This window comes from Bos indicus x Bos taurus, chromosome 17 (genome assembly GCF_003369695.1).
Source record: "Bos indicus x Bos taurus breed Angus x Brahman F1 hybrid chromosome 17, Bos_hybrid_MaternalHap_v2.0, whole genome shotgun sequence".
Taxonomy (NCBI): domain Eukaryota; kingdom Metazoa; phylum Chordata; class Mammalia; order Artiodactyla; family Bovidae; genus Bos; species Bos indicus x Bos taurus.
Genome location: NC_040092.1, coordinates 37,042,078 through 37,060,423, shown reverse-complemented (window position 1 = coordinate 37,060,423; position 18,346 = coordinate 37,042,078). Strand labels below are relative to the sequence as shown.

The following is an 18,346-nucleotide window of genomic DNA, read 5'->3' as shown; positions in this document are numbered from 1 at the left end:
CCCAGAAGAAATACTGCTCTTGAATCTTTAAAGTCAATTTTTATGTTTTAAAAAGGATATTTTAAATTTTTCCAGAAAATATTTCTTGGAAAGTATATAAATCTTGTTAGATGTTTTGAGATTCATTAAAAAAAAAAACCTACCTGAAGCATTCTGCACGATTAAAACATTACCATTCTTGGCACTCAGGGGAATGTACTTAAACCTCAGTAGGTTCAACTAAGTTTTAGAGTGAATAATACAACGAACAAATATGCCTCTTCAAAGAAATATAAAGCTGAATAGGGTAAACACAACTGCAGGAAAATTAACAAGCCAGACGATTTCCTTTTCCCCTTCCTTGGGCAACCTGTATGTCTAAAGGGAAAAGGGCTCTTTTGGAAGAGAAAGGAGAGATTGGGGAGGGAAGTTTCTCTGATTTCTTTGTGTCCTGCCTGCTGATCTGTCTGCTTTCCTCTCCAGTTCTCGCTGTTTGATAAGGAATTGATTCTTCCCCTCCTCTCCCTCCCTCCCTTCCTCCCTCCCCCTCTCTTCCTTCGCCCTCAGTCACAGTACTGTCCTAGCAAGTGATGCTGTCGGAGACAGGAGACGGGCACGGAGGAGGCACCGCTGCCGCCGCCGCCGCCGCCGCGGGGCAGGAGAGCGTTTCCCAGCACTCGCGCCCAGCTCGGCCCAGAGCTTCCTCCTCGCGGCCACGGGCGCGGCTGCTGCCCCCGCGGTTTGAAGGTGGGCGCCGGTGACCCGGCCTTGGTTCCCGCCTCTAACTGCTCGGTCTCCGGCTGCGCGGGTCTCTCTTCCCGCCTCCCCGCCCCGGGCCGCCCGGGGCCCGCTGGAGGCGGGGAAAGGGCGCCGCGGGGAGAACGCGCCTCGGCGGCGGTGGAGACCGAGGCCGGCGGCCGGCATCCCCGCGCTCGGACCGCGGCGGGCGCGATGTCCAGCAAGGTCAGGAAGTGCAAGGAGCAAGCGAGGGTGACCTTCCCCGCGCCGGCGGCGGAGGAGGAGGACGAGGACGAAGGCGCGGAGCCGCAGCGCCGCCGGCGGGGCTGGAGGGGCGTCAACGGGGGGCTAGAGCCGCGCTCGGCGCCCCCGCAGCGGGGACCGCGCGCCTACTGCCCGCCGCCCTTCTCGCCGGGGCCCGACATGTGAGTACCCGGCTGGCCCGCGGCCCGTGCCTCGGGCGGGGGGCGGGCAGGCGCGCCCCTGGCCGCCCCGCGCTGTGCCCCGGACCTCCAAAGTCCACCCTCCGTGGCAGTCCTATTCGGGGCAACTCGGGTGGGCGGTAGACCTAGGCCGGGGTATCTCCCCTCTTGGTCCTGCTCTGTGGAGGGACTCCGGGGACGCCCGAAGGCGTGGCCGGGGTCTCCGTCCCGGCTCCAGCGCACGGACCAGCCCCGCGGATGGAAACAACGGGCGCCAGACACGCTGCCCAGTAAGCAGACGCCCGCTCTCCTCCAACCGAGGATGCACGCACCGCCGCCGGTGGTCTGGGGGCCTCGCGGAAAATGTTCCCCGGGGTCCCCGAACTGCCCCCGGGGAGGTCGGAGAAGGGGACGGTGTGCTTAGGCCCCGGCGTTCAGCGTGGAGCCACCCCGGGAACCTGAGTCCCTTCCGACGCTCCCGACCGTCGGGAGTGGGGAGAAGGGAGCGGACGGTGTATGGTACAGAGGTGGGTGGAAGGTCTGCCCGGACTCCGTTTTCCCCTACTCTCCATTCACAGCTGGGGCTAGCCTGGAGCCGAAGCCTGGCGGGTCTCCCGGGGGAGAGTGAGCGCGGGGCGCCGCGGGTACCGACTTAGAGCTACTTGGTTGGAGTTCCCAGGCAGCTCAGGGTCAGTAGCTGTTCCTTTTTTAAAGGAAGGTAGAGGTTCGCGCTTTAATGCGTGAGCAAGAACAACTTTTCTTAATTTCCAAATCTTGGAAACAGCCTCTCTGAGACGCAGAGAGGATGAAGAATAGAGTGGTTAGTTTTATAGGGTGCATGTTCTCTGTTTCTTTTGTCACGTACCTTGGACGTGTAGCAGGGTTTACTGTCTTTTTAGGAAGAGCGCACAGATAGGTAGAGACCTTGGGTCCAGTCTTTGCGGGCGGTACTAACCGCTTGGGCCGGGGAAGGGGTTCTCCCGGGAAGGGATGGAGGTTCCGCAGCGCCCCCTGCTGCCCGCGAGCTGCATACAGCTAGGGTGTGAAGCCTCTGGGGCGACCTCGACCCGGCAGGATAGTGCAAGGCTGAGCTGGTCAGTGTCCGCTCCTAACTCGGCTGGACCGGCCTAATTAAAAGGAGAACTCAGTGGCTGTGAAAGGTTTCTGATTTTACATGAGCGACGCATCCCAACGTGGTTCAGTTGTTGCTGAAGATTAGCTTGGAGTGGAAATGGCCCAGGAAATGGAGGGAAGGTAGGTCCTTTGGGATTAAAGCCCCGACCAGCTCGCTTTCCCTCCTCCTTAAGGTTTTAAGACACTGTCCGTATTCCCTTTTGCCAGTCTGGTTTTTAGAACCCAACTCATTTTCTTGATTATTTTTTTTTTCTCTTGTCTTAAATCCACACTAAATGGGACACAAGAGCGCGCTTATCTGAGAAAGTAGGGCGAAGCAAAGATTATACACTTTGCTTTTTGAAGCTTAAGGTCAATCACACAAAGCGGTGGGACAAATTCTAATGTAGACTTGCTGTCTAACTGATAATAGAACATCTTTCCTGGCTATCTGCTGACTTTACATAACTCAACAGGTAAATGTTGTATATTTACTTTGTAAAGCGGCTGAAAAGACTGTTATGTGATGGAGATATGCATTAATAAACGTTCCTTCTGAAGGTAGAGCCGCAAGCTCTTCATGTTTTTTTCCAGGCCTGTCACTTGGTAATAAAAGAGACTAACTTGATATTTGTAGCAGAGATTAGCTGTTTATTCCAACTTTGAGTGGAATATGGTCACAGTTTAACAGACAGTGAACACATCCCCAGGACGGAATTGGAGAAGGATATCCAGTCTATCAAAGCCCCAGGGTCATTTTCAGTAGGCAGAATAGAACAGCCGAATTTAATAGTCAGAGGGATGCTGAGGGTAGAATCCCACTTTTACCAAAAAGATTCCTTGAAATAACCCTTTTGCTCATTTCACTGCTCCTGGCTCCAGTATTCCATTTGGGAATTTAAAATAGATTGACTCAGGGGGAATAGTGTCATCTGCTGTATCACTAGCAAGATGTTTTTTTTTTTTTTTTAATTATCCTTTGATAAAATTCTTGATGTAGTCATTGATTCAAGCCAAGACTTCCCTTTTCCCAATTGTTTGCAAACCTAGGACCAAGTAGTATACTGTTTGCATGGTTAATTCAGTCTCAAAGTTTTAAAAAATATTTAATGAACTTCAAAAGCATTTGAAGTCAGTTCTTGTGAGTTTTAATCTGAAGACATTCCTTAAACATTTACATATGGAAAGTTCAGACTAGGTACAGCAAGCCACAAAGATGAGTATGACAACTTTACTGCACTCAAGGAGTTTAAAATATCATAAGGGAGAGGTGGAAATGAAGCCGGGCATAAAAAATTATGCTATTAGAGTAGAATGAGTGCATAAATACATACATACAAGGAGAGAGCTCTGCAGAGTCAAGTGCCAAGAGGAAATGGACAACATAAGATTGTGGAGAAATCAAGAAAAACTTTTATGAGCCTGAAAAGGTAAATAAGCTCAGAGGCAGCAAGAGTGGGCAGTTAATTCAAGCACCCCACCCCACTCCACCCCCTATTCCAAAGTGCCCAGCATGTCCAGGGAATATTAATTTTATGGGAATATTAAGTTTTATTGGAACAGTGGATTATGTATAAGAGAGCAGTGAGATTTAGCTGGATGTGTTAGTTTGGGGCATTAATGTATAGGATCTTGTATGTCAAGGAGAGGCAGTAGGGAGTCATTGATTGTTTCAGAGCAGCAAAGGCTTGATCCAAGTCACTCTAAGAAGGGGATGGATTGAAGTGGCAATTGGCAGAATGTGAGTAAATACCTTAGAAAACTACTGTAGCTTTCCAGACGGAGATTAGGATCTGTGATAGTGTAGGACTGGTGGGATGGAATGGGGAGAGATAGGAAGGGGGGATACACAGAAAGAATCTATGGGAATTTGCCTATCCATGAGGGGTTTAAAGAAAAAGCAGGGTCAGAGGTGACTTAGTGATTTTGATGTAGATGACTAAGATCATGGTGTTATTGTTGAAAAAAAAGAAACTAAATGATCTGACTTTTCAGATAATTTTCAAATACATTTCAAACAGGAAGAAAGGAATGCAAGTTTAAAGCTTGAGAGAATTTGAGAGTCTGCTGTCTGATGGGAATTTTTTTTAAGTGGTGTAAATTTATGATATTGCCCAAGAAAGGAGTGCAAAGAGAAAAACAAAGGAAGCCTGAGTTAGGTTTCTGAGGGAAATTTCTTTGTTTAGAGGGGCAAAAAGAAAGAGTAGCAAGCAAAAGACACAGAAAAAGATGAAGCAGCAGGTGGTATAAAAGCAAGGTTGCCTAGAGAGAAGAGTTTCAAGAAAAGGGAAGAATAGGAAGGCTAAGGCCCTTTGTTGTCCACCTGAATCTATCACAGCTATTGTTAATCAGCTATACTCCATATAAAATAAAAAGTTTAAAAATAAAATGAAAAGGGAAAAATTGACCCACAGTTGGCAAACACTTGGTAAATCAAGAGAGAAACTTTGTGGGAATTACCTAGCGACCCAGTGCTTAGGATTTACTGTCAAGGGCCAGTGTTTGGTACCTAGTTGGGGAAAAAGCTGAATAGCTTGGCCAACAAAAAAAAAAGAGAGAGAGAGAAACTTTGTGAGTCTACATTTAGTAAGAAGACTCATCCCTTACACTTACCGTACATGCACAAAACCATTAGATTTCTCAGCACTGTTATCTTTAAGAGAAAAAACTTCTGCAAGAGAGGATTCTGGGGAATTCCTTGGTGGTCCGGTGGTTAGGACTCAGTGCTTTCACTGCTGTGGCCTTAGTTAAATTTCTGGTCTGAGAACTAAGACTTGTAAGCAGCTAGGCCAAAAAAAAAAAAAAAAAAAAATTGCGATGAATATACTTAAAAAAAAAGAAGAAAAGATTCTGTTTAGTTTTTCTTGAAGACATGCTGCCAAAAATTTGTCATAATAAAAGCTGTAATTTGTATTTATGTAATACCTCATGCTGTCATTTATATGAATTAACTTGAATCATACCTCTTTAAAGCAGGTTTTATCATTTGGCAAATGAGGAAATTGATACATAGTGAAGTCAAGTCAGTTTCTAAAGATTAATTAGTAAATCAATAACACAGTTTTTGTATTCTATAGAGTATTATTAACTGCAGTCCCCACACTCTACCTAAGGTCTCTAGTCTTATTCATCCTACATAACTGCAACTTTGTACCCTTTGACCAACATCTCCCCAATTTTCCCACCTTCCAGCCCTTGGTAATTCTCTGCTTCTATGTATTTGACTTTTAAGATTCCACATATAAGTGAGGTCATGCAGGTTTGTTTTTTTTTTTTTTCCTGTGCCTGGCTTATTTCACTTACCCTAATGTCTTCCAGGTTCACGCATGTCATAAATTGCAGTATCTCCTTTGTTGAGGCGAAATAATACTGCATTGCATACATATATACCACTGTTTCTTTTTCCATTCATAGTCTATGACACTTTGTTTCATATTTTGGCTATTTGCTAAGAGGGTAGATTTCAGGGTTTCTCATTAATACACACCTCAAAGATAACTATGTGAGGAGCTAGATGTTAATTACCTTGCCTGTAGTAATCATTTCTCTATTGTACAATTGACTCTTGAAAAACACAGAGGTTAGGAGCACTAGCCCCTCACCTCCCCACCCCCTGCCCATTCTAAAATCCACGGATAACTTTTGACTCCCCCTGAAACTTAGTATAGTCTACTGTTGACCAGAGCCTTGCAGATAACATAGACATTGTATATGTGTACAAAATACACATATTTTGTATGTTTTTTATTATATAATTGTATTCTTCAATAGGTGCTGCAGTGGTAAAGAATCTACCTGACAATGTAGGAGATGCGAATTCAATCCCTGGGTCCAGATCCCCTGGAGAAGGAAATGGGTAACCCACTCTAGATTTCTTGCCTGAAAAATTCCATGGACAGAGGAGTCTGGAGGGCTACAGCCCATGGGGTCACCAAAGTTGGACATGACTGAGTCATTGAACACACACACACGCATTCTTCAGTAGAGTGAGTTAGAGCAATAAGATGTTATCAAGAAAGAGCCTATTATGCAGAGTGAAATAAATCAGAGAAAGACTAATATTGTATATTAATGCAAATATATGGAATCTATTAATAGAAAGATGGTGCCGATAAACCTACTTGCAGGGCAGCAATGGAGCCACAGACATAGGGAACAGACTTGTGGACAAGGTGGGGAAGGGAAGGGTGGGACGAATTGAGAGAGTAGCGTTGAAACATATGCATTACCAGATGTAAAATTAGATAGCCAGTGGAAATTTACTGTATGATCCAGGGAGCTTAAATCTGACGCTTCGTGGTAACCTGGAGAGTTGAGATGGGGTTGGAGGTGGGAGGGAGTTTCAAGAGGAAGGGGACATATGTGTATCTGTGGCTGATTCATGTTGTTATATGGCAGAAACAAACACATAATTATAAAGCAATTATACTTCAATTAAAAATAAATTATTTTTTAAGTCATAAGGAAAATTTACATTTACAGTATTGCACTATACGTACTGACAGTATGCTTATGTCGTCTGTTTACAAAATTAATCATCTATCAGTACCTACAACAGTGCTGTCTTATATGATACAAAATACTGTAGACGTTCTATGTATTACTAACACTGGATATAAAAAATGAAAAAATAATGTGAAAAAATTCGTATTTATTTGCAGGTGTAATTATTCCTGCATTGATAACAAAGAAGCAGCAATGTGATTGCTTTTAGGGTAGCCTAATATAATTGATACGGCTGCTTCACAGTAGCCCAGCCTATCAGCTAAATAATGAACATTGCAAAATTTTATGACATACAATATTACTGTACCATCTTCATAATACAGTATTAGAAACATGATTTTTTTTTTAAAACCACATACCTGTGATGATAGGCTGTTGCAGTTTCTCCAACTGGAAGAGAGGAAGGGAGAGAGACAGGGGCATACTATATGATAATGTAATTCTTTGAAAGCAGAGTTATAAAGCAGTAACAATACTAACATTATTTTTATTAAATATATTTAAAGTATATTATTTAATTTTTAAAGCATATCGTAATTAAATGTCACTCACCTTATGCCTACTTAAGGGATAGACTAGTATTTATTTACATCTTATGCTTTCATGACATACCTAACTTTTTCTTACTTTTTTCAGTATTTCCAAGATAGAGTTCAGCAGAGTTTTTTTTTCAAATTGTCACAAATCTCCAAATCGTTTTCCAATATACTTTAAAAAAAATGTGTACAAATGGACCTGCGCAGTTCAAACCCATGTTGTTCAAGGGCCCACTGTGTATGTATATCAAATTCTATTATTATACACCATAAATATGTGCAATTTTTATTTTGAAAATTATGTAAAATAAAGCCACAGAGTTATTAGAAGATTTAAAAAATACAAGAGTGTGTGATGCTCAACTTTGTCTGATAGGAGATCTGAAGATGATCACACAATGCCTTGTAACTCGGATTATCTACTTGAATGTTAGTTTCTGTGGTGCTGGCCTGTGACATTCTTTAAACCTAGGCTTAGCTTGGCTGTGGGATTGAGAACAATGTTGTGCCTGTTGGCTCGGGTTCCTGACTAGAAGTAGAATGTCCTTCCCACCACTGCAGTGGAAATCAGAGATTTGCCAAGTCACTGGAGAATCTCCAGAGAGAGGAATTTGGACTTTAAGGACCAAAGTTGGACTAGCATTGTTAAAGAAGAGGCAGGTTTCTCTTCAGTTATAATATTCAAGAACAGCACAGCACGACATTAGATTTGTTGTTGTTCAGTCGATTAGTCATGTCCGACTCTTTGTGACCCCATGAGCTGCAGCACTCCAGGCTTCCCTGTCCTTCACCATCTCCTGGAGCTTGCTCTAACTAATGTCCAATGAGTTAGTGATGCCATCCAACCATCTCAGATTCTCTGTGGTCCCCATCTCCTACCTTTAATCTTCCCCAGCATCAGCGTCTTTTCCGGTGAGTTGGCTCTTCGTATCACGTAGCCAAAGTATTGGAGCTTCAGCTTCAAGCATCAGTCCTTCCAATGAATATTAGACTTGAGACCTTTAACAATCTGAAATTTTGAGTTGTATTTTTAGTTTATGCCATAGAGTAGTAATTTTAGTATGTACAATATAGAATCATTTTGCTGTTTTTTTGTAAATTATTTTTGCTTGCTTGCTTACTTCGCTTCAGACATGTCAGACTCTTTGTGACCCTATGGACTGCCAGCCAGGCTCCTCTGTCCATGGGATTCTGCAGGCAGAAAAACTGGAGTGGTTGCCACTTCCTTATCCAGGGTATCTTCCTGACCCAGGGATATCTTGTATCTCCACTGGCACTACCTAGGAAGTCCAAAATTATTTTTGTATAATATCAAAGTAATGCATGAATACAGTTTTAAAACTTAATGCTAAAAAAAAAAAAAAAGGCTTATAAAATCAACAGCAAGCCCATGACAGTTCCCTGGATTTTTTCCTTTTTTCTTCCTGTCCCCTCCGTTTCATTACACTTACAACTCCTTCAAGTATCGCATTCTTGTTATTCGTGTGTTTTAGATAGCATCAGTATTCTCAGGTGAAAATTTCACTCACTTATAACTTTTATTCTCCCCCATCCTCCATCACATGATTTATCACAATCTGTGGTTAATAATTCATTATTATGGTCGTGTAATTATTATTCACTGCAGAGTCAAGTAGTATAGTATAATTACATTTCTTTTCTAATAGTTGTTTTTCTTGGTGTATTTTTTCTACCTTGTTCTTTCCTCTTCAGCTAAATCCTTTAGTCTCTCTGTGTTTTTCTGGAGACATCCCTTCTAAAGCCCTCTGACTTGGTTTGTTTGTCGTTTTTAATCCTTTTTTTTTTCTTCAGGAAGCATTTAGATTGAGCTGTTCATTAGGGTTGTTCTGAAATGTCTAAACGATGCCTTGATACAAGTCTCTTTTAATTCAGTGAACACTTCATTGATGAATGAATACTTTCAGTATTTGGATATTATGCCCTTTGGTTTGGAGAGGTTTTCTTGTATTAGTCCCTTTATTATTCCTATGCACTATTTTCATATTTTTTCTTTCTTTCTGGAATTTTTGTTATTTGGATTTTAGATCTCCTGAACTGATCCCCTAGTTTTTGTATCTCTTCTGCCATGTTTTCCAGTGATTGTCTTTTCTGTTCTTTCTGAGATATTTCCTTGACTATATTTCCTAATTTTCACTGCTTTTTTTTTCCAATTATATCTATTATATTTTTAATCTCTAAGCTCTTTTTGTCTAATGAGTATTTCTTTGTTATAGCATTCTGTCTTGTATCAGAGATGAAATATTTCTTTTTTTTTAAAATTTCTCAAGGGAAAAAGGAATAGGAGATACTAAATCTGGCTGTTAATATTCTAGAACTGGCCAAGGATCCCCCTGTTCTTGGGTCCTAGCCTCCCCTGGGCCTGGTGTCTCCACATTTAGAGAATCTCTGTTACTATTTCTCCAGAGATTTGATATCTTGTATTTCTTATGGGGATGTGGGAGGATTGTCACTTAATCATATCAGTTGGAGGTCAGCAATCTAGGGGCAGGGTTACTATGTACCACTTATACAAAACTTTAGCTCATTGCTCCCTTTTAGGCTCCTGCCTTGTCTCTTGTGGGATTTCTTTTGCCTTTGATTTCCAAGTCTTTTCTGGTATTGGGTGGACCAGCTGGCTTTTTGTTACAAGCACTCTGGTTGGACCTTCCTTCTTTCTGTCAAATCACTCACCATTTTTCTGATTTATGTCTTTTTCATATATTGTAGTACTTCTGATTTCATGGAAGATGAAATTTGTGTTTTTTGTTTTCTGTGTTGTTTAGGGGGGTAATTTTCAAGAGGTGAAGGGGTGAGAAAGGCTTTTATTCCATCCTCTTGAAGGCAAACATCCCTACAATTGTGTTTTAGGTATTCATTTTAAGCCTAAGTGAAGATAGAATTATTAACAGGACCAAGATTGAAGAAGGGAGATTAATTAATTTTTAAGACTAATTATGACTGATCTTGTTAGACAAATGGAGTAGACAGTAACCTTTATAGTGTGACTTGTCAATCATCTGAAGTGCTCCACCTGAAATCATCTTAGAACCACACTTCCCAAATTTAACTGATGTACAGTGTTTTTGCTCAGTTGGTTAAGAATCTATCTACCTGCAGCGCAGGAGACCTGGGTTTGATCCTGGGTCAGGGAAGATCCCCTGGAGAAAGAAATGGCAACCCACTGCAGTATTCTTGCTTGGAAAATCTTATGGACACAGGAGCCTGGTGGGCGGCAGTCCATGGGGTTGCAAAGAGTCAGGCACTACTGAGCAACTAACACTTACAGTGTTTTGAAGAAGAAAAGAATGTCTGAGTGAAAAAGGATTTCATCTAGTCCGGCATCTTCTTAAACAAGTTGAAAAACTGAAACCGAAGGTTAACATTGAATTCATAGCAGTCTCTGGCCTTTTGAAATCTCCAGTTCCCTTTACTGTATTGTTTACACTGTGGGCTTGTTTGGGTTAAGCATTTCTCTTTTCCTCAGAGAAATTTGAGATGCATTTACTCCTAGGAGGAGCAACACAGGAAATTAAGTATTAACTCATTTATGAGATTCAATTAATTCATCATTTCAATTTGACTACTGATGGCAGATCAACTGGAGAAAGTTTGTAAGCTAAGTAGGAGAATTTAGAATGGGGCAGGGGCAGGGAGAGAGGAGATAAGAATATCTCAAGGAACAGTTGACCCCCTGCCAAATATCACTGATAGTGTTCTCTTTTCTTAATATCAAGGAAGTGAAAGGATCCTGGACTTCATCTGAACACTAGGTTAGAACTTCAGGAATTTTTCACTAGTGTGCTAGGGTAGCAAATGTCTGTCTGTTCATGTTTTCTCCTTATAAAACTTCACAGGAAATGTAATGGGAGGAAAACACTTGTTTTTGCAGAGCTCTCTGCTCTAGATAGGAAGGAATGCTTTCAACTTCCTGGTTGAGATTGCCCTCATTAGGCAGTCAACACTACAGAGTCAGTCTGGCAGGAGAGCCAGATGAGTGGCCTGTGGAGGGTATACACAGAGGAATCTGGCCCCAGACAGAAGGTCCAGAGTTGGGAACTGTGGCTGCCAACTTCACATTTATGCATAAGGGCTCAGAAGTGACTTTATGACACTAACTAGGATTGTTATAGCATTTTTTTTTTTTAATTTAGCATCTATGTTGGGGATATTTGTCTATACTTTCTAGTCAAAAAAATGTCCCTGTTCACAAGAAAACTCCCTTTTCTTTGCACTATTCAAATAATAGGTGACAGTATGAATTTAGTCCTAGAATAGACCTTTTTTAAAAAATGAGAATTAAATGTCCACAGGTACATGACCTGTTAAGGAAAGAGCATGACAGTACTAAATATTTTACACCAGTTTTGCATTTCTGTATACATTTTGTCAAATAGGAGTGATGTATATGGATTCTCCGGAGAAGGTGATGGCACCCCACTCCAGTACTTTTGCCTGGAAAATCCCATGGACGGAGGAGCATGGTAGGCTGCAGCCCATGGGGTCGCTAAGAGTTGGACATGACTGAGCGACTTCACTTTGACTTTTCACTTTCATGCATTGGAGAAGGAAATGGCAACCCACTCCAGTGTTCTTGCCTGGAGAATCCCAGGGACGGGGGAGCCTGGTGGGCTGCCGTCTATGGGGTCACACAGAGTCGGACACGACTGAAGCGACTTAGCAGCAGCAGCAGCATATGGATTCTCTGTTGAAAACTAGATCTCAGGGTGATGAGACGGGAGCAAAAATCTAAAAACCTCAGACTTTTGACTTTGGAAATGGATGATAATGGTAGAAAACAAGATCTTTTTGTTTTTAATAGCATTAGAGGTTTATATATATATATATAATTGATAGTGACTAATATAAATAGACAAATATGAACTTCTCTTGGGTCAGTAGAGGTTTTTTATTTTATTATTGAGTTCATTATTGTTTCAATTCTTGTTCAGTTATAGAATGAATTTGTATTTCACATCTAATTTCATTGTCACTAATCTTCCTGAAATAATAAAAATTTGTCTTAGGAAATATTGAGTTTAATTAATGAGTTTGGTTTTGAAGATAAGCTTAATTATTAACTATAAGAGCTCATTAATTCTAAGATGTATCCTCTGTTTGCCCTCAGATTATCCTGACCAAACATAACTTTATGTAAGATTGAAATCAAGAGCTATAAGATTCATCAGTTACTTTTTGCAGTGTAATTAAGAATTAAGTGTGATTAAGCAGAAATCTGCTTTTAAAGAAGAATGATTGTTTATATTACTTTAATTCCTGATAATTAATTTATGTTAAAGTTTTCACAGTGTTCTTTTTTATAGAAGAATTACTCCAAATTACCCTCCACCACTGCTTCCCCACATTATTTCATGTGACCAAGGGTATTCTTTAATCTGAAGAATGTCCGCTTTCAAAGCCTTCAGTCTTAAATACTGATTTAAGCACACATATATCTATGTCTCCAACAGATACATATTCATCAGTCATGTACTAACAGCCAGGCCTACAGAAATACAGAGACGGTTTTTCTCCTGAATCATTAATATGTTACAGTTATTGTTGAGGAGACTGGCATGAAAGCAGACAGTCATGAAGCAACTCAATAGTCAGTGGAGTTACACACAAAATGTGGTTCCTGGAAATAGGGACATCTAAGTTCTAGAAGGTATTTACCTTCTAGAATGTTTTAGGGGGCACATGTGTTTAAGAAGAATCACCAAGAACTCATGCAGGCAGCAGTTAGGGGTCCTTACGCCTGCTCCCAGTGGATCGTTAGAGGGAGGAGCACACTTTTAAATGGTTTTTTGCTTTTCTGGTCTCGACTGCTCAAGGGTCAGTGACCCTTGAGAGGACAGGGAGCTTTCCTGAGAGGACAGGGAAAGTGATGAAGAGCAGAGATGGGAGCTTCCCTCCAACAAAGCTTCTTGTCTCCGACTTAGTCCCTAGGACATGTACCAAAATTAGCAGATGTCTAATAGATTTATTAAAATGATACATGGAGAATTCTGAAGATAACACTGGCCAACAGAAACTCTTAAGGGATTAATTACTGTGGAGACTCAAATATCTCTCCCGACTTGTAAGTGCTGGAATCTCTACATGTTAACTGTTCTCTGGGGTGGGAACCCTTAGACATGGAAGTGGTGCTTTCCTGTTTCTAAAATGGAGTGCCTCATCTTGCTGGTTTGGTTGCTTCTGGGGCAATGTGCTGTTGAGCCGCACTTGGTGTCGGGAGATGCAGGCTGAGCAGGAGGTGCTGTGGGACGTGACAGTACCCACAGCATGGTTCCCTTACACGAGACAGTCGAGCTGACTGGGCCCCTTTCCTCTGGCCTTGCACGCTGGTGCTCTTGAGGCTACTCAAGTTCAGAGCATCCCCCCACTCTACTTCTTTGCCTCCTCAATACACAGAGTAAGAGATTTTCAAAACGTTTTGTTTTTGATGACATTATCGAGGCTGTCAGATGCCCTTTCCTTTTTCCAGACACACTCACATGTAGGCATAGAGTGTAGCTGTCAGGTGTCTCCAGGGGCAGCTGCGTTGACTGACAGGTGCCGTGTGCCAGGGGGACTGTGGGGTTTGTCTATTTTTTGACTTTTCATCTCTGACTGTCTTGTCCTTTGTCAGTGCCTGCTGCTTCCCACCTTCATTACTACTTCCAATTATCACCATCCCCAATACGAGAACTAACATGGTGCTTGCTCTCTAACACTTGTCCCCCCTCCTCTGTGCTTTTCTCACTACTTATCTTCCAAGGCTCCTTCTGCTTTTTTTTTTTGCCCTTCACAGAAGGACAGACTGGAACCTAGCCAGTGGGCACCTTCTTCTTCTTCATTGTGGTGAACTAAATAGTTAAAGCAATTTGACCCTTACTCTTACTGCTTTAGCTCACATTGGAGATGCTGTTTACTTTGCTAGATGGATTGAGTAGCTGGTTAATTCTTAACATCATTTAAATAAAAGATTTGAGGTGACTTCTTTACTAGTGGTCATTTGTTGCTGAGTGCTAAAGAATTTGTGATTCAATCCGAAGAGCCATTTTAGAAACTGTTTTCATAGAACCAAAGTTTTCCAACACATAAGCTAAGCACATATTTTTCTAAGAATTTTTTTGGGGGGAATGTAGACCGTTTTTTAAATCTTTATTGAATTTGTTACAATATTGTTTCTGGTTTTTATGGGTTTGTGGGGTGCAGAGGGTTAGGCCACAAGGCACATGGGATCTTAACTCCATAACCAGGGATCAGACCCACACCCCTTGCTTTGGAAGGCAAAGTCTTAACCACTGGACCGCCAGGGAAGTTCCTAAGCATGTGTTTTAATAGTGCTATTTTGATTTGCATCTTGTTATTCATTTTTCTTGTTCCCTAGAGACAGCATGGTAAAGTAGAGAGACACTACTGAGAGAACCTCTGAACTCTCATTTCTAATTCTCTTTCTTTCAGTGACCTTAAGGAAAAGAAGCTAACATTCTGAGTGAGTCACTTTATCTGTAGAATTAGCATCAGCTGACAAATATTTTTGAACATGTAATGCGCTATATCAGGTACTATAGAGGTAGCTAAGAAATGTGAAAAAAAATTAGAAAGTATAGGGCATTTATTTTCAATCAAACTTAGGGTACATGAATATCACAGGAGACAAAATCAAGGAGAGGGGGAAAAAATGTATAGGTTTATGGGCAGATTCGGAGAAGGCAATGACAACCCACTCCAGTACTCTTGTCCGGAAAATCCCATGGACGGAGGAGCCTGGTGGGCTGCAGTCCATGAGGTTGCTAAGAGTCAGACACCACTGAGCGACTTTACTTTCACTTTTCACTTTCATGCATTGGAGAAGGAAATGGCAACCCACTCCAGTGTTCTTGCCTGGAGAATCCCAGGGACAGGAGAGCCTGGTGGGCTGCCGTCTACGGGGTCGCACAGAGTTGGACACGACTGAAGTGACTTAGCAGCGTGGGCAGATTAGCAGTAGTACAAATGGTCAGGCTGAAATGGTCCAGAATAGTTTCAGGAAGGTTCCAAAGTGGACAGAACCTTGCAGGTCTTCTAGTTATTAATCCTGTGAAGTTTTACCCTCTGTTTTCAGAGGTGTGATGCAAGCTGGACCACAGAAGGTAGGAGGGATTTGAATTGCTAAAGGGCCAAAATAAGAGTATGCCCAGGATGGAAACAAAAGGAACATCCCAGAGGCAAGTGTAGCAGGAGCAAGACAGCAGAACAACTTGGATGGGCAGCGCCATGTAGCTCACAGAACAGGCCTTTCCCCTGAGCGTCCCACCTGCTGACGAGGGGAGAAAGAATGTGACCAAAATGTTCAATCTATGGGTTAAATTAGGTTTTCAAATTCTGTTTTGTTTTTTGCTTGCTAAACAGACACGTATTCTCATTCAACAAGTGAATTAAGCAATCAATAAATTAAGCAGTTAATTAAGCAGTTATGTAAGTTAATAAGAAGGGAGGGCTTGCCCTACATTATCACAGGGATGTAGTCAACTAGAACAGTGTCTTCCTGGGCTGTGAGCTGGTGTCTAAGGGACCTTTGCTTATGGATTCCTCCCTGCAGTCTCCTTGCAGTCTCTTTCTGGTCCGCATGACCATCCCTGGTTCAGGGCACTCAGGAGAGATGCTGTGAGGCCAGTTTCATTCATCTTAGTTTGATTCTATAAAGTAAGTTTGTTTACTTGGGTAAGATTGTTCATGTTCTTGGAAAGCCACTCCTTCCCCTGCTCTTCTCAGTAGCATCTGGCCTTTGGGGGAGGGGAGTTTATATGTCCCTTGGAGGGGTGAAAGGGTGGGATTCTCTGACTCTTTTGGTCTCTAGGCAGTGTTCATTATCTATTTGGGTGCTGCTATATCAGTAGCAGTGACTTGATCTTGGCTGACTCCCCTTTGCCACCCGGATGTGCTCTCTGGCGTATGTGGTTTCAGCTCAGCTCCTGGGGCTACAGAGCTCTAACAGCTGCAACATCGTCTTACAGCACCAGCAGTCATCTCTAGTCTTGGTGCAGGCTCCCTGGCTCTCAGTGCAGGGTCCACACTACATGGGAGCTGAGGGTGGCTTGAGAAAGCCCAAACCATGCCCTACGTAACCAGGCAGGACTGTACTGATCTCCAGCTCAAACAAGCCTGTCAAGAATCGCCTCTACCCTCAGTGGTTCCTCACTTTATTGGATCCGCATCTTGACTCTGACTTCCTTTCTGTTATTTCTTTCTTCTCCTAAGACAGTAAGCATCGTGGCTTTACTGTTAAAAGTGGGAGAACTATCCTGTCTACATGATGAGAGCAGTCAGGGATTAGGTTCTGTCAGAATTAATTAGAGACATAAAGGAACTAAGCAAATCCTTCCTCAAGACAATTTCCCTTTTCCCAGATTCTGCTCGCAAAATCCCATTTTTCTTGCAAAAAAAAAACCTTAAACATAATCTTACTCTCTCTGTGTGCACTCCTCCTCTAAGTTTATCTTATTTTCCCCTAAACCCACCCAACTCTATACTCCACATTTTACCTCCAAGGCTGAAGCAAGATGTCCCGAGTTAACAGAGCCAAGATCTTGTAAAAAGGTCTGGCAAAAGAGAAAAGCACCTTGCTAATTTTTCAAAAAATATCCTTGATGGTATAAAAATACCATTGATAGAACCAAAATAAGCAGAATAATATGCTTACTGCCCTTGATAGTACAGAAATAAGCAGTATAACATGTTTATAGAACAGTGAAGAATGAATCTGAGGAGCAAGGAAAAGAAGGTTGGATAGGGAGCACGGGGCAGGCTGTCAACGTCCTGGAAAACCAGGTGGAGGACCTCGTTGGTTTTTATGTTTTGTTTTTAAGAGAAGAGTGATGGTAAAAGCAGAGTTGAAGCAGCACCAGCTGCTGGGGGTGGCTGGGGTACAAAGAGGAAATCAGAAGCAGCAGGAGAGAGAAAACAGGAGTCAGACAGGCCCCAGGTTGGATCCCAGTCTTGGATTTTACTCTCTGTATTACCTTGGCCAATTTCTTTTGAACCCAATGTCTTTTGAACTCTTTAATGAGTTTTCTTATTTATGAAACGGGGAAGAATAATACCTGATTCATAGCAATGTTAGGAGAAGTAAAGATGATGGTGCATGAAAAATATGCACATACACCAGGTACTCAGTAAAGTTTAGTCGCCTTCTCTCATGCCGTCTCTGCTGGAAAGCTGTTGTAATTAGCCAGCCATGATGCGTTTAAGACCTAGAGGCTAGAGTTGGCAATGAGAACTGGAAGGAAGGATCTGGTACAGGAAGATCAGGTTTTAAGTGGTAATAATAGGACAGAGAATCTAAATGAACGTAATGCTGTTGTCCCTTACCTGGCACTGCTCAAACATGTTATTCCAGCTTGGCTTTTGGCAGGACTAGTGTGACAAGTGTTTATGGGCCTCCTCGTCTGGGGTCACTGATCCAGGATAGCTCTGTTGTTTTTATACTGGAAGTTTCCAGCCTTCAGTGTGCATAGGAATTGCAAAGGATGCTCATTTAATATACATATTCCAACCTCCACCCATATTGCAGGGCCCCACCCCTAGGAGATTCTGATTTAGTTCATCTTGAATGGAATCCAGAAATCTGAATTTTAATAGGTACTCCAAGTAATCTTAGGCAGGTAGGCTTCACGTCTCGCCATTATAAATCAGAGGAGTGGATGAAAAAGTTATGAGAACTGAGTGTTGCTTGTATTTTTGCCACTGAATAGAATGGAGAAAAAGATTGTCATTGGGTGGAAAAATACCTCTTAGGGAGAACTTTTTATCTGCTTGAGTGTTTGGACAATTACTAAGAACCCAAAGTTTGTTTCATAAACCATGAAAAAAACCCTTTTTGCCTTAAGATGCATGGTCAGTGTCTTAGTCAGCTTACGCTGTCATAACTTAGTACCACAGACTGGGTGGCTTAAACAACACAAATGTATTTTCTCACAGTTCTGGAAGCCAGAAGTCTGAGATCATGGTACCAGTATGGTCAGGTTCTTGCAGATGGCTGCCATCTCACTGTGTCTCCACAAGGAGTCGGTGAAGCCAGAAGCAAAC

General features: G+C 42.2%; 1 protein-coding gene across 4 annotated transcripts in view; it reads left to right on the top strand.

Moving 5' to 3' along the window:
* The first annotated feature begins 846 nt into the window (after positions 1-846).
* The window catches only part of TRPC3 (transient receptor potential cation channel subfamily C member 3), a 71,947-nt gene continuing 54,447 nt past the window's right edge, over positions 847-18,346 (top strand). For 3 of the 4 annotated variants that reach the window (XM_027567280.1, XM_027567279.1, XM_027567277.1), the window contains exon 1: positions 847-1,142. In XM_027567280.1, coding sequence (XP_027423081.1) covers positions 931-1,142 — 212 coding nt within the window. In that variant the 5' untranslated portion in view covers positions 847-930. The remainder of the gene's footprint in view (positions 1,143-18,346) is intronic. The other variant, XM_027567278.1, reaches the window with a different exon arrangement.